This window comes from Mus caroli, unplaced genomic scaffold (genome assembly GCF_978045245.1).
Source record: "Mus caroli unplaced genomic scaffold, Mus_caroli_1 scaffold_13, whole genome shotgun sequence".
Taxonomy (NCBI): domain Eukaryota; kingdom Metazoa; phylum Chordata; class Mammalia; order Rodentia; family Muridae; genus Mus; species Mus caroli.
Window position 1 is genome coordinate 62,519,094 of NW_028227268.1, and position 24,288 is coordinate 62,543,381.

The 24,288-nt window shown below is 50.7% G+C and overlaps 1 protein-coding gene across 2 annotated transcripts in view; it reads right to left on the reverse strand.

The window, feature by feature from the left end:
- Positions 1 to 24,288, reverse strand: part of Myo15a (myosin XVA) — a 51,733-nt gene continuing 27,445 nt past the window's right edge. For both annotated transcript variants that reach the window (XM_021176541.1, XM_021176540.1), the window contains 28 exons: positions 24,067 to 24,247; positions 23,848 to 23,980; positions 23,505 to 23,610; positions 23,301 to 23,373; positions 22,412 to 22,533; positions 22,145 to 22,204; positions 21,558 to 21,633; positions 21,126 to 21,241; positions 20,922 to 21,040; positions 20,130 to 20,271; positions 19,445 to 19,556; positions 19,279 to 19,353; positions 18,725 to 18,903; positions 18,388 to 18,503; positions 18,112 to 18,184; positions 17,769 to 17,841; positions 17,481 to 17,554; positions 17,189 to 17,271; positions 12,390 to 12,520; positions 10,148 to 10,242; positions 9,851 to 9,928; positions 8,934 to 9,030; positions 6,509 to 6,669; positions 5,658 to 5,791; positions 3,266 to 3,399; positions 2,901 to 3,034; positions 763 to 903; positions 1 to 102 (listed from right to left, as the gene is read on the reverse strand). In XM_021176541.1, coding sequence (XP_021032200.1) covers positions 1 to 102; positions 763 to 903; positions 2,901 to 3,034; positions 3,266 to 3,399; positions 5,658 to 5,791; positions 6,509 to 6,669; positions 8,934 to 9,030; positions 9,851 to 9,928; positions 10,148 to 10,242; positions 12,390 to 12,520; positions 17,189 to 17,271; positions 17,481 to 17,554; positions 17,769 to 17,841; positions 18,112 to 18,184; positions 18,388 to 18,503; positions 18,725 to 18,903; positions 19,279 to 19,353; positions 19,445 to 19,556; positions 20,130 to 20,271; positions 20,922 to 21,040; positions 21,126 to 21,241; positions 21,558 to 21,633; positions 22,145 to 22,204; positions 22,412 to 22,533; positions 23,301 to 23,373; positions 23,505 to 23,610; positions 23,848 to 23,980; positions 24,067 to 24,247 — 3,120 coding nt within the window. The remainder of the gene's footprint in view (positions 103 to 762; positions 904 to 2,900; positions 3,035 to 3,265; positions 3,400 to 5,657; positions 5,792 to 6,508; positions 6,670 to 8,933; positions 9,031 to 9,850; positions 9,929 to 10,147; positions 10,243 to 12,389; positions 12,521 to 17,188; positions 17,272 to 17,480; positions 17,555 to 17,768; positions 17,842 to 18,111; positions 18,185 to 18,387; positions 18,504 to 18,724; positions 18,904 to 19,278; positions 19,354 to 19,444; positions 19,557 to 20,129; positions 20,272 to 20,921; positions 21,041 to 21,125; positions 21,242 to 21,557; positions 21,634 to 22,144; positions 22,205 to 22,411; positions 22,534 to 23,300; positions 23,374 to 23,504; positions 23,611 to 23,847; positions 23,981 to 24,066; positions 24,248 to 24,288) is intronic.

Consider the following 24,288-nt stretch of genomic DNA (forward strand, 5'->3'; position numbering starts at 1 on the left):
TCACAAGAGGGTGATCTCGCTGGGAGGCAGTGTGAGCCGCTCCTCCCGGGCGCTGAGCATGGACTCCACATGCACAGCCACCACTCGACAGAGCTCCAGACCCTGCAGAGTAGGGGACACAAAATAGTCTCTCTCTCATCCTCTCTCTCCGCCCCCCCAACCCCCCCCCCCCGTTTCTGTCTCTGTCTCTGCCTCTGTCTCTGTTTCTGTCTCTGGTTTTTTAGAGACAGTGTTTCTCTCTGTAACAGTCCCAGCTGTACTGGAACTCGCTTTGTAAACCAGGCTCACTTCAAAGGTACAGAGATCTACCAACCTCTGCCTCCCAAGTGCTGGGATTAAAGGTATACACTACTACCACTGCCAAGCCCAGGATTTTACTACATGTAAATTCTTTAGACTTAAAACAAAACAAAACAAAACCGTCTGAGACTGGAAAAATAGTTCAGCAGTTAGGAGGGCTTACTGTTCTTCCAGAGGATCTGGGTTCGATTCCCGGCACCCAAATGGCAGCTCACAACTGTCTGTGGATTTAGTTCCAGGGGATCCAAGGCTTCCGACTATTCTGCAAACAACCTGTATCCTCCCCCACAATGCACTGCTAAACTGCTTCCTGGGAAGGCGTCCATAATAGCTCACAGCTCTCTTCCCTGTACCGGGCTGTTTGCTTTCTGAGGCATAGCCCAGGCTGGAGAAGAGCCCAGTGCTTAGAAGGAGAAAGCCAGAGCATCACATGACAAGGTCTGCTGGTAGGATTGGACTTACCTGCTCCAGCTGGAGCTGCATGGTCCGCTGGGCTGCCACATCCCCCAGGGAGATCTCCACATACGGGTAACTGGAATTGGCTGTGGGCTGCTGAGTCCACGTGGACTGGATCTCCTTTAGGGGGATCTTCACGATCAGCTCCTGGGGATGAGGACAGAGGGGGCAAACAGGTGTGAGGGTGAGGTGGTCTCCACCATGTCAAACCTTCCCCCAGCAGGTCAGATCAGAAGGCAGAAGGCCCAGCTCTATGTCAGTTCCTCAGATAACTAACTCATCGGCTTTGTGGCTTGGAACAACTCACCTGACCACTCTGGACCTCAGCTTCCTCACCAGAGGAAACTGATTCAACAAATACTGATGCTTCGTGCTTGAGATGCAGAGGGTAGTGGGGGCTGTGGGTACTCCGACCTTTATATCAAAACTCATTCTGAAAACACCAATATCCCTTAGCAAAGAGCTTTATTTCTGGCCCCCATGCAGAGGAAGGTAGAGTGATATACAGTTGGTACCACCCCAGCTACTGACCAATTGGGTTGTAGACTGAGGATCATGGCAGCTCCTTACCCCGGAAGAAAAAGCTCACCTCTACTCTTGGGGGGGACAAAGATGCTTGTTCTATATTGTCTCCCAGTATCTCCAGCCAACTGTGCACCTGACCTTTCTCCACCACACTTCTTTCAATGTCCCCTAGACTCACCTGTAAGCAAACCTTTTATCCCAAACTCACAATGCAAGTTTTCTGGTGTTTGTTTTTTGTTTTGTTTTGTTTTGTTTTTTTTTTAAAGATTTATTTATTTATTATATGTAAGTACACTGTAGCTGTCTTCAGACACTCCAGAAGAGGCCGCCAGATCTCATTACGGATGGTTGTGAGCCACCATGTGGTTGCTGGGATTTGAACTCTGGACCTTTGGAAGAGCAGTCGGGTGCTCTTACCCACTGAGCCATCTCACCAGCCCCCTGGTGTTTGTTTTTATTTAATTTCCTTGTTTGCTGTTATTGTTGCTTTGTTTTATTTGTTTTGCAAGGCAGGGTTTCTCTGTGTCTCCTTGGCCTCTGCCTCCGGCCGACCCTGGCTCTTCTGAAACTTGGTTTGTAGACCAGGCTGACCTTGAACTCATGTAGTTCCACCTGCCTCTGCCTCCTGAGTGCTGAGGCTAAAGGCACCAGGTTTGGTTTTAAGAAATCTAAGAAGCCGGGCATGGTCACGCACGTCTTTAATCCCAGCACTCGGGAGGCAGAGGCAGGCAGATTTCTGAGTTCGAGGCCAGCCTGGTCTACAAAGTGAGTTCCAGGACATCCAGGGCTATACAGAGAAACCCTGTCTTGAAAAAAAAAAAAAAAAAAAAAAGAAAAGAAAGAAAGAAAGAAAAAGAAAAAGAAAACTAAGAAAAGTGTAGCAAGTCTAGCTCCTTGATGGCTATAGAAAGCCCTAGCTCCCGGGGACCTGACTATATTTGGAAGCAGAAAGTGTAAAAAGGGGGTTAAGGGGTCAGGGATAGAATGCTTGCCTGGTGTTGGGGACCCTGGATTCCATCCTATCACAAGGTAGAGAGATAAAGGTAGGCATGGTAGTGTTTGTCTGTAATCCTACTGTTGGAAAACTGAGTCAGGTTAATCAGCCTGGGCCACAAATTTATACAGCCCCGCCAAGAGAGGTAAGTCAGTTAAAATGAGGCCACTGGGTTAGGCTCAATTCCAGCATGACTACTGTCCTTATAAGAAGAGGAAAGTTGGACACACGGACACCAGGGATGTGCCCCTACAGAGAGGCCACATGGGGACACAAGATGTTCCTGCCTATAGCCAAGGAGAAACCAAAGCTTGAAAGCTTCAGAAAACTTGGAAATGTCACCTTGCATTGCACAGGGCTCCCAGCCTGTGGCATGAAGCTGCAGCGGCCTGTTATGCTAACCACATGCTCTCCATGTGTTTCCCTACATGTCTCTTTTCACACAGCCCTATTTGGGCCAGAACTGTATGATTTCCACTTTCCAAAGGAAGGCTCTTAAGGGGAAGGAACTGGCTGCAGACTATGCAGGGGTAAATGTGTAGCAGGCATCTTTGTCCCCAAGAGTTGATGGAGTACGAAAGGACAGAAGAGGACGGGTGGACAGGGCCTGGCAGACATCACTCACATGGGTCTTGGTGCTGAGGAAGTTGAGGCCGTTATGGTTGACAGCAAGGATACAGGGGGCTGGCACCAAGACATTGCTGCAGCTCTGGATGAAGAAGAAGGAGGAGCCAAACAAGGGGAAGGCACTGAGGAGGCCTGCGGTGTGGAGAGCCTGTGATCAGGACACCTGCGCCAGCACAACAGGGCAGCCATTGCCCTGAGCCACCAGGCGATAGTGGTAACAAGTCTTTCCAAATAGGCAGGCAGCTCAGCTACCACCAAACCCTGCTTTTGTACAAAGAAAATAGCATTTCCAGCCTCCCTCTAGCCACCCTCAGCTCAGCGTCCCCTCCCACGCCTCCAGCCCTCCGCCCAGTCAGCTCTCACCCAGGAACTGAGCACGGGCCTGGTGGGGACTGAGCGCCTGAGTCTGCTGCCGGTGTTGGCTAACCAGGTTGAGCCAGGTGTCACCGGCCGTGGTGTGGTAGAGCTGGGCTGGGATGTACTCTTGGACTTCACGCCTGTGTTCAGAGGGTAGAGGGCTCCTGAGAACCCTGTCACCTGCCCATCCCCACTGCAAAGTAGACATGACATCAAGCAGACATCGCTGCCGTACTTGCCTGGGTTATTAAATATAGGGGAGCATGGAAAGGGAATACAGGGTCCCTGCTCACAGCTGAGGGAGCTGAGGCTTTGAGAGGTCACCAAGAGGTCATGTAGTGATGGGGAGAGAGGTAGTGTAAAAAGGGTAAGATGTGAATCCACACTTAGCACCCAAGCGGGCAGCTCAAGGCAAAGAGGCTAAAGGCACAAAGGTGGGGGAAGGCATCCAGGTGTGCCACACAGGAAACTGGCCGAGACCCCAGGGCCATTATCCCCACCTGTCCCTGATCCTGCTCTCACCCTCCTCCTGGCCATATGCAGAATCTCTCAAGACAGACCTTATGGCTTGTGGGCATGTAGAAAATAACAACAGCAGTCCCAGACCCTCCAACCCACCCTGGGCTGCAGTTGGGAAAGGGGCTAGGAGAAGTTGAGGCAGTCCCTTCCCCTCCCAGAGTTCCCCTGCCCTGCTTGGGTAAGAGGCCAGAGATAAGTGTTGAATATTTTCCTGAATTGTTGTTGCTGTTATTATTATTACTGTTATTATTATTATTTATTATTGATGTGTGCTTCTTTGGTTGTTTTGAGACAGGATATCACTATGTGGTATTGGCTGGCTTGAGACTTACTATGTAGACCAGGCTAACCTCAAACTCTAGCCTGCTTGCCTCTATCTCCTGAATGCTGGGATGCTGGCCTAGTATGTAAGCTGGGAATGACATCTGGTTTCAATTATTTTTTTCAGAACTTGGAGGCACTGAGTAGGTAGACTATCTGGACAGCAAGCCCCAGGGAGCCTTCTATCTGACCTTCCAAGCCCTGGGATTCTAGGCACATGCTACCATGTCTGGCACTTCCTGTGGGCCACTGGTGGGGTGTAAGCTAAGGCCCTCATGCTGGTGTGGTAGCACTTTATGGAGTGAGCCATCTCCTCGCCTCTGGATTATACTTCTCAGGGTCTTTTCTTCCTGTTCACAATCATTCCATGACAAGTGACTCGTGTGTTGGGTGTGCTGGTTCAGGCCTGGAAATCTTAGCATTTGGGAGGTGGACACAGTTCAGTGTCATCCCCAGCTGCATACTTACATACTAGGCCAATGTAGACTACACGAGACCCTGTTGTGGAAAAACGGGGTGGGGGGGGAGCATTCTCTGCAGCACAGGCATGAAATACACATACTAAAGAGAGTAAGTATGTTGCAGGCTGCAGAGATGGCTCTATGGTTAAGAACACTGGCTGCTCTTCCAAAGGTCCTGAGTTCAATTCCCAGCACCCACCTGGCAGCTCACAACTGTCTGTAACTCCATTTCCATGGGACCTGTCACCCTCACACAGATACACATGTAGGCAAAACACCAATGCACATAAAAATAAATAAATATTTAAAGAAAGGGGGGGGGGGAGACACACACACAGAGAGAGAGAGAGAGAGAGAGAGAGAGAGAGAGAGAGAGAGAGAGAGAGAGAGAATCTTGCTGTTGTTCACACAGGGGGCAGGGCTTCTTAAAGTGTGGTCCAGGGGCTTTGAGGCCATATCCATTTTCACAGTGGAAACCAACATGCCATTTGCCTCTCCCCCACTCTCATCCTCTCACACATGAACTGTGAAGCCTCTCAGAGACAGTGAAATGATGACAAGCTGACCTCGGGTGAGTCACCCTCGGGTCAGTTCACAAATGTCAGACAGTGCTGGGTTTCTCACTCCTGCACCATGGTCGGCTCTCACCACACTCTGCATGTATTAACACAGAACAGCTATATTATCCTTGTGAAATGAATTGGCAAGCTCCGTGTCGATTTATGTTCTGAGATGGGGTTCCCACTGGCCTACCCAGTGTACCCTTGAGTGCCTGGGATCAAGTGATCCTCTTGTTTTAGCATCTCCATGGCTGGGATTATAGGCATGAGGCCCCACACCTGACTCAGTGAATGTTTATGTGTATAGTTTTTGGCCTCCAAGGCATATGTGTCTTGAAATTTTTCATTGATCATTACATGTGTTCTGAGCAATAACAATGCACTGCAGGAAAGGAAAGGAGCTTCCGGGCCAGGAAAACCTCTTCCAGTCTGATTGGTACAGAGGGGAAACTGGAGCCTAGGATGAGCAGTTGTGAGATAAGAGGGGATGGGTGGCCTGCCCTCCCTCCCAGTTGAGACAAGTAGACAGGTGCTCACACACTGGGCAGGTAGAAGTGGTCCTTGGCTCGGTGCTGCAGTGAAGCCAGCTTGGACACCTGCTGTAGTTGTTGCTCTGTGGGCTGCCTGGCAGGCACACTGCTAAAGAGGCCCTTCAGGTAGTCTGGCAGAACCTGCAGGAAGCAGTTGCATGAGGAACTGCTGGACAGCAGCGCTCTCAGGCATCCGTGGTCAGGGGCTCTGAGTCAGGCCATTGCACTGACTCCAGTCCTCCCCAGTTTTAGGAGTTTATGGTTCGTTGGTTTTCTGGTTTATGAGGAATGAGGATAGATGCATATGGGAGCAGAGCTCTGAGGGATGAAAACTATAACGGAGTTTCCATAGAAACACGGGAAGAGTGTAAAACAAAACACAACCAGTAAACATTAGATACATGTTTCTCGAAATTGAGACCCAAGCCAGAGAGTGTGTCAAAACAGACCCTAGAGTTTCATCTAGAGTCTCCAGACCTGTAAATCTGGGGCAGAACCAGTTTGCATCGTTTCTGCTGGTCCTTGAGTAGCATAGCACACTACCAGGCTATGCAGAGGTAGGTCTCAACACTATGTGGTCCCAGAATGAAGTTGCTGTGTGTTTCAGAAAAGATCTTTCTATATAGCCCTAGCTGGCCCGGAGCTTGCTATATAGACCAGGCTGGCCTCTAACTCACAGAGATCTGCCTGCTTCTGCCTCCTGAGCACTAGAATTCAAGGCATACATGACCACATCCAACAATGTGGTTGTGTTTTGTAAGTGGAATTGCTAAAGCTTTGGTACAAGTTCCCCAAGTTCCCCAAGCATCTGGGCGTGGCACTGTAGGTTCAGAGCAATAGGGAGGTCGCATCTCTGACCTGATTGTAGTGCATGGTCACATACAGCTCATTCTCGAACTTCAGTGGCTGATCCCAAAGCACCCGCCGGAACCAGAGTGTGTAGCCCCCATCCACCTGCTCCATCTCTGAGGCCACATCCAGTATGTAGGCCCGGCAGCTTAGTGGACACACATGCTGGCCTGCAGGGAGAAAGAGGCACGGCTGGAAGAAGGAACACTGGGGTCTAAGCCACATGCAGCACCAGCCTGGCAGCCAAGTGCATTGTCGCCAGCAAAGATGCAGCTTCCTTACTAAGGGGAACAAACCTATAGAACAGGATGCCAGGAGGATCAGTTCCCATCCAAGGGAACAAGAGAAGGGGCTTTGAGTGCTCTGCAATGCCTACTAGGGTCTAGAAAAGGCCTTGGATGCTGCACTGAGAAATCCCAGCTCCTTTCCAGAGAAGCACAGTAGACCTTAGCCAGGAGCTTTTCTGCAGACCTCCTTCAGGAGAGCCCTCTTGCTGGACATCTGCGGTGGATAGGGTTGAAGGCATGAGCTCTAAGCTGGGAGAGGTGCACATGCTTCTGCCTTGCACTGATGTTCTGCTACCTGTCTGTGATCGACTGAAGAGGAATGGCTCCCATAGAGTCATATGTTGGAATGCTTGGCCCATGGGGAATGACACTATTAGGAGGTGTGGCCTTCCTTGTCCGAGTAGGTGTGGCCTTGTTGGAGGAAGTGTGTCACTGTAGGGGTGGGCTTTGAGGTCTCCTATGTTCAAGCTCTGCACACTGTGGAACACAGTCTCTTTCTGCCTGAGGACTCTCAGCTCCTTCTCCAGCCCCATGTCTACCCAGACGCTGTGACACTTCCCACCATGATGAGAATGGACTGGGCCTCTGAAACTATAAGCCAGCCCCAATTAAATGTTTTCTTTTGTAAGAGTTGCTTTGGTCATGGTGTTTCTTCATAGCAATAAAACCCTAACTGAGACATCGCCCCGCCTCTTCAATAAAGCTGTACTATGGAGGGCTACTTGGCTTGATGATAAGAGTCCAGAATCCTGTGGCCAGATTGCCTGGTTCTGACCTCCACTGTGCAACCTTGAGCAGGTCACTGTGGTGTCCGAGAACAGTCTCTAGAGTTAGCAATATCCTAATGCCTAGAATTTGTGACTATGTCACTTTATGGCAAAAGGATTAAGAATCTTAGATTTCAGGCCAAATGGAGGCACTAAAAATGCTAAAAGAGAGGCAAGAGGCTCAAGTCAGAGATGTTGGCGGGGGGGGGGGCAGAGTTGAGGCTGGGGCAAGAGAAAGACATCTGAAGACCCCACTCTTGGCTTCAGAGAAAGGGAAGGAGCCCCAAGCCAATCAGTGGGTGGCTTGGAGAAGCTGGGAAAGGTTGAAAACGGAGCCTCCCCTGAAGCTTCCAGAAGGAAGAAGTCTTGGCCACGTTCGTCTTTTAGTTTCTGGCTCTCAGAACTGTAAGCTAACGCATCTGTGATGATCAGTCACTGAGCTTCTGGTGTGCTATAGCAATCACCAGAAAACTAATACAGCTTTGCTGGGCCTTGATTTCCCCAACTGTAAACAGCAAAGAGAAGAGTCTGCTGTACGGAGTTGTTGTGAGACTTAAAAGACTTTATAGCATTAGGGTCTGGGGGTGGGGGCATTTCTCAGTCATAGAAGGCTTGCCTCGGATCCACGAGACCCTGGGTTTGATTCCCAGCATATCCTCAAACAAAACCAAACAGATCAATCACAGGCTTTGTACCACTAACTACTTTGAATCGTGTCTACTATATGCTCAAAGCATGCCTACTGTTCCAGCCATTCTGCTACCTGCCTTGCCCATCCCCCTCTGTCCTGGCTGGACCCGGGGTAGGAAGAGCCCAGGCACTCATGCAGGATGACTGGAGATGGCTCTGACTACCAGTAGGTGGAAGGCAAGACTAGCCTGGAGTGGGTATGCTGCAAATTGGAGGGGTTTGGGGTTGTGTGAGAGGTTTCCTGTGTACCTAGAGCCCCTTAGGAGAAGGGCCCACCGAGACCTTAAGAGGAGGTCACATGCTCCCGTGAGGGTCTTGAGGGCTGGGGTAAATGTTTCTATGTAGGATTTCGTGTGGCTGATTGTATGGATGAAACTTTCCCAAACTGTATGAATCAAAAGACCAGTTTCTGTGACTGAGGAGGCCCCGAGGGGCCTGAGAGACCAGAACAGGATCCAGAGGTTCTGTCCTCCATGAACCCCAGTCTGGAAGGGGAGACAGTTTTGGGAAGAAATGAGAGGCTTGGGGAGCAAGCTCATTACTGCAGAGGCCCTCTCTCCTGGAGAATGTGGGCTTCAGAGAAAGTGACCTTCGGCCTGACCATCAGGGCAGGGTAGAGAGGCTCCCATGGCCAAAGGTGGTGCTGAGTCATGAAGGAGTCTAGGATGTTCCATCCTCCTGGCTACTCACCTCGGTTGGTGACCACAAAAATGACATACTCATCAAAGGCTTCAGGGCGTGTCAGGGCCATCTCGGTACAGAGCCCCTCTATGACATCCAGGGCCACCTGGGAAGGCCAGAGAGGTCAAGCTGGGCCTTAGCCACTAACCAAGGGGCACAGGACTCTGTGGCTCAGCCTGACAGGATATAGCTTTTGGAACTGGCTCCTGATTTCACACTCTCTGTGTGACTCTAGGCTGTGTGATTCGTAACCTCTTGAAGTCTGTTTCTGTCTACACTCAGTATCTATAAGGGACTTATTGCAAGATGTCCTGAAGACACCAGACTTCCAAGACGGTCGGTCAAGTCGATTACTTAAAATTGCCTAGTTATCTGCATACGACCCACACATATCCTTCCTAGATTTTCAAAAAACTTGTTTGTTTGTTTGTTTTTTGTTTTTGTTTTGTTGTTGTTTTTGGTTTTTTTGTTTTGTTTTTTTGAGACAGGGTTTCTTTGTGTAGCCCTGGCTACCCTGGAACTCACTCTGTAGACCAGGCTAGCCTCAAACTCAGAAATCTGCCTGCCTCTGCCTCCAGAGTGTTGGGATTAAAGGCGTGCGCCACCAACGCCCAGCTTCAATCAAGTCTTAACTGATAATAGCAAACATAGTAGAATGCTGTGTAGACATATGTCATATGATATTGCTTAGAGAAAGGCAAGAAAAGAATCTGTACTGTTCCAATGTGACTTTTCTTAAGCATTTTCCATCTACAGTTGGTTGAATCTGCAGACACTGAACCCACTGTAGTAGAGGAGCAACTAACTGTCAGCCGTGTCCCATGAGGCTGTGGGTGGACTGCTGGATCACTGATGCTCACCCCACCCAACCCAGAGCCTGGTATCCCTACCCTTCAGCACCAGCTTGCTGAGACACTCTCCCTTACCGTGCACGTTTTGATTTTCAGATGGCGTTCAAGGCCTCCTGGAAGAAGAAAGAGCTGCCTCTTGGAACTGCGGCCTGCCTGGGGTAGGTAAGCAGGAGAAAGATGAAGACCTGGACCCTCTCTCCCTCATGGGAGTCCCCTGATCCAGAGACATGTCTGTGCAGGAACCTTCATGTGTGACGATGGACAGGAACTATCTTTACACACCATGCAGTGCACATGGGTCTAGCCAGGGGCTCTGGGCAGAGCTTGTGTCTCCCACTCCTCTCAACACCCCCAGCCCTGCTGTAGGCTCACCAACATAGCACGGAGCTCCATATTGCTGGGGAACTCCAGACGGCCTCCAAAACGCAAGGTCTTCTGCAGGTTCTGTTCACAGGCCTTGGCAATCCCTGCAAAGGCCATGGAGGAAAAGGTTCCTCTTACCCCAGCCACGAGCTCCCTGGGAGGAACAGGTCTCATCCCCATTTTGCTAGCTGAGAAAAGTGAACTCAGCAAGGGGCAGTCGTTCACCAAGATTAGGACCTTGAGCAGGAGCCAAATGTACACCTCATGCGGTTATAATGTGTCTTGCCCTTGGCTTTGTGTGGACCTAGAGATACTTATACTCCTTAGTGGTTGCCTGTTACTCGCTCTCAAATGGCTCGATGGATGGCATGATGGTGCCCAGTCCCTGTCAACCAGGACTACATACCAAGTGCCTGGTTTCACTGAACAGCACAGGGCAGAGACCCCCTTCTTCGATGCTCCACGCATCTAAGCTAAGCAGTATATTCCCCCTCTCCACGGTGGAGTCAGGAAGTCCAGGGCACATTCTGTAGTCATCTCCCACCCGAGAGCCCTTCCCTACTTATCCCTGTCAGTCAATAGTCAGAGGAAGATTCAGGGGGAGGGACTCATTCTCTATGGCTGCCATCATTATAACTGATTAGAGGGCCCCAGCCCCTAGAATTAGGGTCTTAGTGCACGTAATCACTATTTATTTATTTATTTATTTATTTATTTATTTATTTATTTTGTCAATTTGACACAACCTAGAGACACCAGGAACAGGAAATCCTCAGTTGAGGAAATGTCCTGTCAGATTGGTCCGTTGACATGTCTATGGGGCATTTTCTTTTTCTTTCTTTTTTTTTTTTTATAAAAACATCTATTTATTTTATGCTTATGAATACACTGTAGCTATTTTCAGACACACCAGAAGAGGGCATCAGATCCTATTACAGATGGTTGTGAGCCACCGTGTGGTTGCTGGGAATTGAACTCAGGACCATTGGAAGAGCAGTCAGTGCTCTTAACCGCTGAGCCATCTCTCCAGCCCCCCATTTGCTTGAGTAATGATTGGTGTGGGAAGGCCTGGCTCACTGTAGTTGGTTGTGTCCCTAGGCAAGTGGCCCTGGGAGGTAAAAGATAGATAGATGAAGGCTGGGTGTAGTGACTCCTTTAATCCCAGTCTGGCAGAGGCAGAGGCAGGGAGGCAGGCAGAGGCAGAGAGGCAGAGAGGCAGAGAGGCAGAGAGGCAGAGAGGCAGAGAGGCAGAGAGGCAGAGAGGCAGAGAGGCAGAGAGGCAGAGAGGCAGAGAGGCAGAGAGGCAGAGAGGCAGAGAGGCAGAGAGGCAGAGAGGCAGAGAGGCAGAGAGGCAGAGAGGCAGAGAGGAAGGGGCAGGGGAAGGGGCAGAAGCAGAGGCAGAGGTAGAGGCAGGGGAAGGGGCAGAGGCAGAGGTAGAGGCAGGCAGATCTCTAAGTTCAGGGCCAGCTTGGTCTACAGAGTGAGTTCCAGGACAACCAGGGCTACACAGAGAAACCCTGTCTTGAAAGAAAAGTAAAAAGAAAGGTAGCTGAAAGTGAACCTGACTTCTTCAACTGCTTCAGCTTCTGCCTCCAGGTTCCGACCTCAAGTTCCATCCATAATGGAAACTCTAAGCTGAAGCAGATGCTTTTCTCCCCAGAGTTGCTTTTGGTCATGGTGTTTTATGGTAACAAGAGAAATGACACTATGCATCCCATGCTGGCCTGGAACTCCTCATTTTCCTGTCTCATGTCCTAAGTGCTGGGATTACACATGTGAATCACCACATCACCCCTCTGTCTTAGAGTTGCTATGGAAACAAAACTGGAAGCAGCCCCTTCGTCCATCCCACAAAGGTAAAGCTGAGACTTTGTCAGCAACTGCAGGGCATGCAGGACTGCACGAGGTGGAGCAGGGCCCTACTTTGGGGTTCTGGGTTCTTGCCCTACCTCCTTCATTTCTCCTTTGTGCCATGCATTTCCACTTCTGGGCCTTGACTCCTGCAAAGTCCATCTGAAAACTCTTTCTGTGCAAACACTGCCCGGGGCAATTCCCACTCCAGGAAGTCTTCCCTGGCCACACCCACATGAGGTCAGAGGAGCCACTGCAAGAATCCCCTTGAGATCTCCGTGAATGTTTGTAGAGTCAGGTATATCAGTTACTGCCTCAGCACCAGACAATGGCCAGGCTTTCCCAGCCCATGGCTGCATGCCCTGTCCTTGTGTGAGAGTCCCCACTCAGAGCCTCTCACCTTGGAAGGGCAGGCCAGGAGTCCAGCTCACATGTTGGAGGAAGCGAATGAGGTATGGATAGAAGACCTCAGAGCAACTATAGTAGGCAGCCATGATGTACAGCAGCCTCCAGCCTCGTTGACAGCTGTCCCTGTAAGCAGGCAGGAGTTACATCACAGGTGGCATAGAGGTGGGCACAGGATCCAAGATTGGTCAGTCAGAGTTCAGTCAACTCTGGTTGCATCCTGAGCCACTGTGGTTGGTGCAGGAATGAACGAGCGTGGGGCCAGCTGAGGCCAATGTATCTAGATTTGGGAGCTTCTTTTCTTTCTGAAGAGCATTGAAAATATTGAACAATATTTATTCAATGTGTATAAGAATTTTTTGTGGGAGGCTGGAGAGATGGCTCAGCAGTTAAGGGCACTGACTGCTCGTCCAGAGGACCCCGGTTCAAATCCCAGCACCCACATGGCAGCTCATAATTGCCTGTAACTCCAAGATCTGACACTCACACACAGACATACATACAGGCAAAACACCCATGCAACATAAAATAAAAGTAAATACATTTCTAAAAAAAAAAATCACCTTTCCCCCTCTTTTTAAGATTTGTGTGTGTGTAATTTGCATGTGTCGTGTGCGAGTATGCCACTGGGAGTAGGTGGAGGTCACAGGACAAATCTGTGAAGTCGGCTCTCTCTTCCCATTTTTACATGGGTTCTGGGGATTGAACTCAAGTTGTCAGGCCTGCAAAGCAAGCTCTTCACTCACTGAGCCATCTTGTTCTCCCCATAAGGACCATTTTTCAGGCTGGGAAGAGGACAAGGTGGGTAAGGGGCTTGCTCGGCAAGCGTGAGAACCTGAGTCTGGATCCTCAGCTCTGAGATAAAGCTGGGCATGGCAGCGTGTGCCTGCACCCCACTTCAGAGCCTTACCTCAGAATGCTGAGTCCTTGCTCACCTCTGCCACGACCTTCACTTCTGGCCATGAGGAAATGAAATCCCTCCTGTGCACCCATCTCCCAGGGGAATCCCTGCTCCAGGAATCCTAACCCTGGCCGCTATCTGGGGGACAAACACAGGTAGATCCCTGGAGCTACTGGCTAAAGCAGTGAGTACTCGATTCAGTGTGAGATACTGTGAAAAGGAAGGGAGGAAGGAAGGAAGGAAGGAAGGAAGAAGGAAAGAGAGAAAGAAAGAGAGAAAGAGAGAAAGAAAGAAAGAAAGAAAGAAAGAAAGAAAGAAAGAAAGAAAGAAAGGAAGAAAGAAAGAAAGGAAGAAAGAAGAGGAAGGAATCCAGGGATCCATCCCATAATCAGCTTCTAAACACTGACACCATTGCATACACTAGCAAGATTTTGCTGAAAGGACCCAAATATAGCTGTCTCTTGTGAGACGATGCCGGGGCCTAGCAAACACAGGAGTGGATGTTCACAGTCAGCTATTGGATGTATCACAGGGCTCCCAATGGAGAAGCTAGAGAAAGTACCCAAGGAGCTAAAGGGATCTGCAACCCTATAGTTGGAACAACATGATGAACTAACCAGTACCCCGGAGCTCTTGTCTCTAGCTGCATATGTATCGAAAGATGGCCTAGTCGGCCATCACTGGAAAGAGAGGCCCATTGGACTTGCAAACTTTATATGCCCCAATATAGGGGAATGCCAGGGCCAAAAGAATGGGAATGGGTGGGTAGGGAAGTGGGGGGCGCTATGGGGGACTTTTGGGATAGCATTGGAAATGTAACTGAGGAAAATATGTAATAAAAATATTAAAAAAAAAAAGAAGAGGAAGGAAAGGGAAGGGAAGGGAAGGGAAGGGAAGGGAAGGAAAGGAAAGGGAAGGGAAGGGAAGGGAAGGGAAGGAAAGGAAAGGAAAGGAAAGGAAAGGAAAGGAAAGGAAAGGAAAGGAAAGGAAAGGAAAGGAAAGGAAAGGAAAGGAAAGGAAAGGAAAGGAAAGGGAAAGGAAAGGAAAGGAAAGGAAAGGAAAGGAAAGGAAAGGAAAGGAAAGGAAAGGAAAGGAAAGGAAGAAAGAACAAAAGAGAAAAATACCCAAAATCAACTTCTGACTTCCATGTTTGCATTCACAGGTGAATGTGCATGCACACACACACACACACACACACACACGAGAGAGAGAGAGAGAGAGAGAGAGAGAGAGAGAGAGAGAGAGAGAGAGAGAGAGAGAGAGAAAGAGAGAGAGAGAGATGCTATAAAGGCCAGGCTGGCCAGGCTGACATCAAACTTCTTCTACTTCAGCTTCTGAAGGGCTTACAGCAAGTGCCACTATACCCAGTGTGACTTTAACTCTCTGGTGCTTTGGCATCAACTGTCCCTCACTGTGGGAATGAGATCTGATCCGTCATTCAGGGACATGGTGAATGACAATGTGCCAATCAAACCCTTTATGGGGAATTTTAAGCAGTTAAGGAGTATAAAACAATCCGGGCACAACTGGAGCCCACTGTCTGCCCTCTGTGTTTCAGCATCTCAGAAATACTGTCCAGGCTCTTTTTATTTTTGTTTAAATTTTCTTTATATCTACTTGCATGACTGCACATGCGCTAGCACACACACACGGAGGTGTCAGAGGACAACTTCAGCAGTCAGTTCTCGCTTCTAGCACATGGGTTCCAGGGGTCAAACTCACCTTTAACCAGCTGAGCCATCTCACCAGTCCCAACTCCCACTGGGTCTCCTGTAGCCCAGGCTGGCCTTGAACTCAGTATATAGCCAAGGATGACCTTGAACTTCTGCTCCTCCTACTTCTGCCTCCTGAGTTCTGAGATGCCACCACACCCAGGTTCTGCTCAGGTTCTTTTGTCAGAAGTTGCCCTTCAGAGACTGGAGAGTTGGCTCATAGGGTAAAGGCACTTACCACCAAGCTGGGCAACCCAAGTCCGATCCTGGAGACCCACATGGTAGAAGGGAGAAGCTCCCATCCATTTTTCTCTAACCTCCACACATGGACTGTGGTACACATGCATCCTCACCACTAGCGCCACTAAATGTAATATGGTTTAGTTTGTTTTAATAAGGTTTATTTATTTTATGCAGATGAGTGTTCTATCTGCAATTACATCTGCATGCCAGAAGAGGGCATCAGATCCCACTACAGATGGATGGTTGTGAGCCACCATGTGGTTGCCGGGAATAGAACTCAGGACCTCTAGGAGAGCAGCCAGTGTCCATAACCACTGAGCCATCTCCCCAGCCCCTGTAATGTGTTCTTTATTCTAAGTTGGACTTGGAAGTGTGCAACTTTCTTGAAAGTCCAAAATGAAGTTCAAATACTCATGTCTCTGCTTTAACAAATATCAGTAAACAGCAAAAGTCCCCAGGCCTGGCAGTGGTGGCGCACGCCTTTAACCCCAGCACTCGGGAGGCAGAGGCAGGCGGATTTCTGAGTTCGAGGCCAGCCTGGTCTACAAAGTGAGTTCCAGGACAGCCAGGACTACACAGAGAAACCCTGTCTCGAAAAACCAAAAAAAAAAAAAACCAAAAAAAAAAACAAAAAACAAAAACAAAACAAAAACCCAAACAAACAAACAAACAAAAAACCAGAAAAGTCCCCAGATATCATGATTCTGGGAGCTGTGTGGTAGTGCCTCACCATTCCTATCCTATCCAGGGTCAACTCGTTTGAGTGACTGACAAAAAAAAAAAGTATTCTTCTGGCCAGAACTTGGCAAAAGTGTTCTTGGTGTTGTTAGGCTCATCTGCCCACCCTTAGCAGGCCAACTGTTTTGTAACAGTGAAAGCAGAAGAGAGGTGTCTTAGTAAGAGTGGCCTCATGGGGGCCAGACCCTACTCCTCCCAACCCAAGTCCATCTTCTTGGATTTGAGTATTTCTGTAACAAACTGGATCAGCATTGCTTTTCTTATGGTTCCTGAGCTGAAGAATTTCTATCTTGGGCTGGTGAGATGGCTCAGTGGGTAAGAGCACCCGACTGTTCTTCCAAAGGTCTGAAGTTCAAATCCCAGCAACCACATGGTGGCTCACAACCACCCGTAATGAGATCTGACTCCCTCTTCTGGAGTGTCTGAAGACAGCTACAGTGTATTTACATATAATAAATAAATAAATCTTATTTAAAAAAAAAGAAATATTTCTCAAAGCTGTCACTTTGCTAACTGTGAGAGAGTGCAGGGCAATGTTATCAGCCTTGAAGAAAGAAGGGAGGATGGAGGAAGCCTGCCACCTTTCTGAAGAGTCACTGTTGATGATGATCATGATGGTGGTGGTGGTGGTGGTGGTGTGTGTGTGTGTGTGTGTGTGTGTGCGCCCGCGCGCATGAGGGCAGGTGCTTGTAGAGGCCAGAAGATAGAGTTGGATCCCTTGGAGCTGGAGTCATAGGCAGTTGTGAGCTGCCTGGCATGGGTACTGGGAACTGAACTTAGTTCCTCTGAGGGAGCAGCAAGTACTTTTAACCCCTCAGCCATCTCCCCATCCCTAAAAGCTTGTTTTCTAGTGGTGCCTGGACTCAACTGTGCCTGAAGGCACACCCTGACTGACTTTCAGGTGCTCGAACAAATAGGTTCTTGCTTTTTGTTCAAACCACTCTGAGTTGGATTTCTGTTGCACGGAACCAAGAACCGATATGGCATCCCACACACCTAGGAGTTGAAAATGAGAATTTCTGACACTGAAACAGGGTTGCCTTTTTCATAGAGGAAGAAAGAGGAGAAATGCCATGCTCTTGACCAAGCAACTCCCAAAACATAAAGCAGGGAGGAAGGGAAGTGGAACACAGCGGAGGAGGGGGAAGTTCTGAGATGGGAGAGTGTGGCACAGTGGGCTGAGAGGCTCAGGCTACTCACTGCTTAGGGCTGCTGTTGTCTGTGATCTGCTTCACAATCTGGCAGTAGCATTCATCTCTCATGACCTCATGGTCTCCACAAAGCTGGAAAAAAAAAAGGCACACCAAATCTCCTGCTGTGCCAGGTCTGGAGGTTCTCTGCCCCCCCCCCCCTCCACACACACACCAGCAGGATACATTCATTCCCCTCTGGACAACGTAAGAGGTTTCCCAGTGCACTATAACTGACAATGGGGGAAACCAAGGCACAGAGCAAGACAGAAGCATGAGGCAATGCTTTGGGCGGGACTGACCTTCAGGAGGGTGCAGAGAACATCCAGTTCACTCTGGCCCTTCAGTGGGGCATCTCCCATGAACCTCATCACAGCTGTAGGAAAGACCCATTCTGCTCAGGCCCACCATGCCCAAGCTGCCCATCCCAAGAGTCCCCACAGTCCGTTCTTTCCCTGGGAGCCTGCTGCTGAGACAGCGAGAGGCTTCCATTCTCTTCAAAGTGCATCGGGTTTGGGGAAGAGACAACCCTTGAGAACCAGAGAAGAGAGGCAGCAAACACAGGTCACACAGTATTACACCCCACACACCTACAAACATGTCAACCGCCATCTTGTTGAGATTGCTGTCACTGAGTTCAATGAGGGATTCCTGGATCGGGACCTGTGAGGAGACCAAAGGGTTGTATCACAACGAAGCGGGGGACAGAACAGAAGAGGGACTGCACCATGCTTTCAGACTGAATTACAGCAGCTTGGAGAGCCCATATCACAAAATAGGGACAGTCACCGACTGTGCTGCAAGGAACCCTGGCTCCAGATGCTGTCAGCCAGAGGCTTCCAATGGGGACAATCTATTTGCTCTAGGGGATAGAAAGAAAGTTTCTGCTAACACCACCTTACAGATGAGGAAACTGAGGCACAGAACATGCACCTTAGTGAAGCAAAGCACGTCGTCCAGAGTTTTGGACTCCCGGTCCTCCTTAGACTTCAGCTTGAGGCCGTCCCTGCAACAAATGGGTGCCACTACCCAGTCTTGCATCCCAGCCTTTGGCCACATCTCTGCCCCTTCCAATCAGTCTACCCGCAGGAAGGCACCCAGAGTCTGAAACTAAGGGGCTTCCTGATCCACCCTCCAGAAGTGGAGCTGGCGGCCAACGAGTTCAAGAGAGAGAAGGGGGAGAGGAAGACGGTATATTCTTATACCCACCGGGGACGCCTCCGAGGGTCTCGGAAATACTTCTGGGCAAATTCGAGCATTGTGCTCGGTGGGAGCGCTACGGAGTCCTCTCCGCTGTCAGCGGAACGCGCCCTGACTGGGGGACCCTGCAGGATAGGTGCAGTTACCAAGACCCATCGCCACCCCCACCTCGACCCTCCTGTGAGAGCTGACCTCCCACCTGGCCACGTTTCTGGACCCTTGAGCCTCACTCCCCACTTGCAAAGATTCCGCTAAGTCAGGTCCCGCCCTCTAGGCCAGTCCCTTGCATAGTATTGGCTAGATCCACGGCTGGCCCCATCGCAGCAGTTTCCTCCTTGGGACTCACCTCTCTCCGGCGCCCCACCTCCTGTGCGGCTGCTGCAGAGGCCACAGCGGCGGCCACCGCGGCAGCCCGGCCCCGCCCTGGCTCGGCTGGGAGCTGCAAGAAGTCTGGAGCAGCTGCGGGCTGCACGAGCTCTGAAGGAAAGCGTCCTACGCGCCCGTGGACGGCCCCGAACCTCCAGCCTAGGGACAAGTAAAGGAAAAACGGGAGGGCCTTGTTTTGGGACAGAGCGGGTCCTTTAAGGAGGTTTGGGCTCCCCCTTGGTCCATTCTTAGTATGCTTTTTGTCTTTGTGGTGGGTTTTGTTTGTTTGTTTGTCTGTTTGTTTTTGTTTTTTTTTGTACTGGGAATGAGTGCCAAGAGCAACAGGCCATAGGTTCGGAAACACACCTCAGCCACAAGTGCAGGCAGAAAGAGTTGTTGGCTCGCACTGTCAGGTCGCCGTAGGAGACCAAGGGGGGCACCAATAAACTCTTATCATGTGACTGCAGTGTGTTTGGAACCTGGACTAGTACCCCTATCTGGCGCTCCAGGTTTGGGGTATCTGCAAGCGCTCACCAAAGTCAGGGCCTCTCCGCCTCAGCTCCTCCAGGTACACCAGTTTCTTGCGGACTACACAACCGGCGCTGTAGCCTGTGGGAGGAGCTTGCATCAGCACGTACCAGGGAAGCCCTTCTCCCAGGCTCCCGCCTTTTGCGCTCTTCCACCCAGCCATGGAACTGACCCACTCTAGTTGGTTCCAGGCTCTGCAGGTGGATGATGTCACCCTTGTGGAAGGACAGCAGCTCGGGGTCTTCAGACAGGAAGTTCCTCACTGCCACCACATAATCAGAATCCTGGAAAACACCAGGAATAGAGTGCTGTGTACTGACTGCCTTCATCCCAGGTGCTTCCAGCCTTTCTACTGCTCCTTGCATTCTCCCAAGCCAGCAGAGAAGGCACGTTCCCTAGGTGGGCAGGGGAAGTGATGAATGTTCTCTAGATAGGCAGAGGGTAAGGCATTACACAGGATAGAAGCCTGAGGTTGCTGAGCACACTCTTGTGCCACTGATCCCTCCCTAAGCCTTCTGCTGTATCCCCCTGGGCTGGGGGCTGGGCCTGGGGCATGTCCTGCCAAGGTGTAGAGGCAGACAGAGAAGGAGGTTCTGAAAGCAGGCAGGTAATGCAGTTCTGAGGAGACAATTGCTTGGGGGCTTAGAGGAGATGCATTCCACACTGCTGAGGGCAGGGGTGAAGAAGATGCTGGGAAAGCAAAAGGCACGGCAGAGGGAAGGCACGGCTTATTGGGGTAGACGCCTTTGGATATGTTCTGTGGTGTGCACATGTAATAGTGGGTTCACACTCTGGCCAGCCAGTCTGTGGTATGTCTGTACTGCAGCGGTGGGCAACACCCATGGAGGAATCCCAACCTTCTTCAGTTCCAGAATGAAGGTGTCTACTAGGGTCTTGACCTGCCGAGCCCGGGCTGAGAAGAGGATGAGCTTCTCGTTGGTCAGATTGAACTCCAGCATGTTCTGAGATGGCATGGTTACAAACAGGATGTCTGCAAAGCTGGAGGGAGAGAAGGTGACAGGAGACCAGGACCTTATGGCTAAGAGGATGCCCTCCCCCACAGGTGTTTTCTGTTCCTGTTTCCCCTCTCTGATCCATCTGTGGGTTCTGCGTATCTCTTTATTTTTTATTTATTTTTATTTTATTTTATTTTTTTTTTTTTTTGGTTTTTCGAGACAGGATCTCTCTGTGTAGCCCTGGCTGTGCTGGAACTTACTCTGTAGACCAGGCTGGCCTCGAACTCAGAAATCCGCCTGCCTCTGCCTTCTGAGTGCTGGGATTAAAGGCGTGCGCCACCACGCCCGGCGGATTCTGCGTATCTCTTAAAACCTTTGTACCATATTCCAGCCCCACAGCCCAACCACAAAACCAAACTATGCCCACACAATATCTTTGTCTCCTCCGTTGGCCCAGTTTTCTCCATGTCATCCTTCAGAGCAAAGGGCTCTCCCCTAACCAGTGATCAAAGCTCTTCTCTGGCCTCATGTTGAAAGGGACAAAGGGACTCCAGTGGGGAGTCTGGGCATTCAGCAGGGTCTCAGGGCTAGGGACATCTCCTCCCCCAGATGCCCAGGGACTTGGTTGATCTCAGCAGTTATCCCTCTGTACAGTGAGCTCTGCAGGCTGGGCTGGCATGTGCCTGGCATCACCTGTATGCACACAGGACGCGGAGCCGCCTGCTGGCCTCCTTGCTGCCCTTGACCATCTGCAGGAGCTTGATGCCAGTGTGAGACACAGCTAGGATCTGCACGCCGGTGCCAACACTGCCCTAGGAAGTGTGAGCCTGGTGAGGCCTTCCGTTATTCTCCCTGGCTGCTCCGGGCAGGCAGGGAGGGGTGTTCAGGGACTCCTACCATTGCCGGGAAGAGGCGAGAGAAGTAGATCTCCCAGCTGTCTCGGGCCATGCTGATGGCGGCCCGCTTCACACTTTCTGTTACCAGAGGTCGCTGTGTGTCCAGCTGGTTCTGGGCTAAGAAAGACCAATCCTGCTCAAGACCCTTTTCCCTCCTTGACAGCTCCTATTCCAGAAGTTGCGGTGGTGTGGGGGTGAGAGGCTGGCATCACAATGAGCTGTCTGACCAGGAGAAGCCACAGATAGATATAAGGGCCATACTGTATGTTACATGTTGCTGGCTTCCAGGAACTGCAGCCTGGGGAGGCTGAATAAGGACAGGCACGTGTGGGAGGGCAAGAGGCCTGGGTGTGTCCTTAGCCCTCTTCCAGATGAGGGCTGGCCCCCAATCTGGTTGACAACCCACCAGCATCCCTTCCCTTCCCCAAGGTACCAAACAGAGCCTTCATCTGCAGCCGCTCATCCTCAGATATGCGCAGGCAAGCCTCAGAGAGGGTGTCATGCAGGATCTGCAGGAAGAAGTGTGTCCCGGCAGCTGGCCAGTGCGTGCCCCTGCCAGGCACTGAGGCCTGTGTCTGGGTTCTTAGGAAGGATTCCTGCTCTGCAGCACTAGTGTCATCTGTAAACTGGGTTGGTTGCCTTTGTTTTCCGAGCCTGCACACGGTCATCTTCCTAACCCTTTCTGCCTTTCCCAGGCCTTGTGTGTTCACAAGTGTTCAGTGAGGCTGGCATTTGACCTCTAGGCCCTATTGAACCCAGAGTGACTGGTTTTTTTTTGTTTTGTTTGTTTTGTTTTGTTTTGTTTTGTTGATACAGGGCCTTATATCAAAACTCCTGGTGCTTCTTCCTCCACCTTCTGGGTGCTGGGGTTATAGGCATGAACATATTTTGAACTGTGACTTAAGATGGATGTATGGCCTTGCTAACCTTGTTTATGGTAGTTGGGGGTGGGGGGCAGATCAGTAAAGCAGCTCTCAAACTTACAGACCCTGCAGGTGGGAGGGAAGAAGGAGGCCTCACCTGCCGGAACAGGAGGTCTAGCTGCACAGGGTGGCTGTAGCTGTCCTTGGGGTAAAATACCTGTGTGGGTAGGCCTTAGTTAGTCATGGGTTACCCATCCTTTTGATTGGACCTCACCCCCAGATGCAGCCCCTGGCTGACTCTTACCCTAGCTCCAGCCCCACTCCCATTCTTCACAGTTCCCCTGCCCAGGCTCCCTAGATAGCTCTGTACATATTTAGTTCTGCCCATATTTATTTAGCTCATCCTCTGGCCTGCTCCTGGCACCTCCTTGCGCAGGAAGATCCGCCAGGGGATGTCCTGGTAGCCATAGAAGTTGGGGTTGACTAGGCGGTGCAGCTGTGTCTGCACAGGATCCTCTGGAGGCTCCAGCGACCTTGAAGGCTGCACTGTGGAGGGCAGGGGCAGAGAGTATATGGGGTTTCTTGGGACCCAGCAGGAAAGGCAGGACCTCGAGGGGCTGATGGTGGTGACAGGAGGTATTGTGGAAGTACAGCAGGGTGATTCGGGTGGGGTGGACAAACCTCTCTGAAGTGATACTTGAGCTGACACCTGATTGATGGGCAGGAAGGAGCCAAGCGCCCAGAGACTTCTCCTCTTGGAGGAGACAGCTGTGCAAAGGTCTCGAGGTAGGGGCAAGTTTGGTGTGTTAGTTACAGGAACCAAATGTGCCAAGAGGAAGGAGTCGAGAGGAAAGGCCATGGGACAGGGCAGATGAATCACACAGGATGGTCAGGATCACAATGAAGAGTTTGGTGTTCATTATAGGAGTTCTTGTCAGAGACGTGATAGGAGCTGACTCATGTTTTAGGGTCACTGCCTGATTAGGGCTTCTCTTTTAGCACAAAGGTTTATATCTCTGGTCTGATACTTTCAAGTTGTGTGACTTTTGGAAGCCATTAAACATCTTTGTGCCTCTGTCTCCCCATCTTTAACAGGAATGAACATAGTATTGTTTTGATGAGTTTCTATAGGATTCACGGAAGCCAAGGTGGGGCTGGCCTGAAACCAGGGATTTAAGGGGTGATGCTATAATGACACAGTGTGTACTTTTGACTCAGAGACACACACAGCCCCAGAGACACCTCACCCCCATGCTCACAGGCTCACTCACTTACTTGGACACCTCTGGCATGTTCCACCCTGTGGTCCTCACCTGGAGTGGGCCCCATGCATGGCCTTGGAGCACTGGTCACCGGCTTCACCATGGCCACAGCCTCTCTGGACACCTGTCCCATCACAAAGAGAGCACTCAGGGAACAGTAAAGCAGGCCATGGAGGGAAGGCCTAGGGCCATGCTGAGAGAGTAGCTGGTTTCTGAGGCCTCTTACCCCTACGAAGTACCCAACCCACTCTTTACCTGAGTGCCAGGCACTACTGCTAGTTGAGTTTTCTGTCCCTTCAGAATCATGAGGGCCTCCTCATGGGGGTCAGGTGGCCTCCTGAAGACCTTTCCACCATCCGTCCTGGCAGGCGACCCATGGCAGGTTAGATACAAGGTATCCCCTTATCCACAATCCCCAAAGTGGGGACCCCTCCCCTAGACACCAATACAAACAAGCACCGGAGAGGAGCTGAGGCTGTTCAGCATAACTGTGACCATGTCAGCCTGAGCCTCTGGTTGCCCAGGGGACCATCCTGAATGGTGATGCGCCCAGGACAGTGCTGCTGAAGGTAAGCTGAGGGCTGATGGCTGGACCCACCTGCGGGCCTCGGGGTGTCCTGCCAAGGGTGGCTGTTTGTATTGCTTGATAATGCTTCTGATCTGTTGTGTGGGTTGTGGGAAGTGCTCTGAGTTGAGTGTGGAATACCGAACCAGCTCAGGGGAAGCCGAAACTGTGAGGACAGGTTGCCAGATGAGGCCATAGGGCCCAGTTGCCCTGGCTTATCTGGGAAGTCTCTGGACTTGGATGGACACTCACTGGATTCTGGAGCAGTCCAATCTTGAGCTAGGATTGGGACAGCCACGGGCTTGCTAGGTATCTTCGGGGCCTTTGCCACAGAGCCTGGAGCCCACGACTGTGGAGTCGGACGCACCAGCACAGGCTTGGCTGGGGGGCCAGTGCCTACAGTCTTCGGCCGTGCCTCTGGTGCTAGGGGTCTCTGTGAAGAACAGGCCATGAGGTGGCCATCCAGGACATACT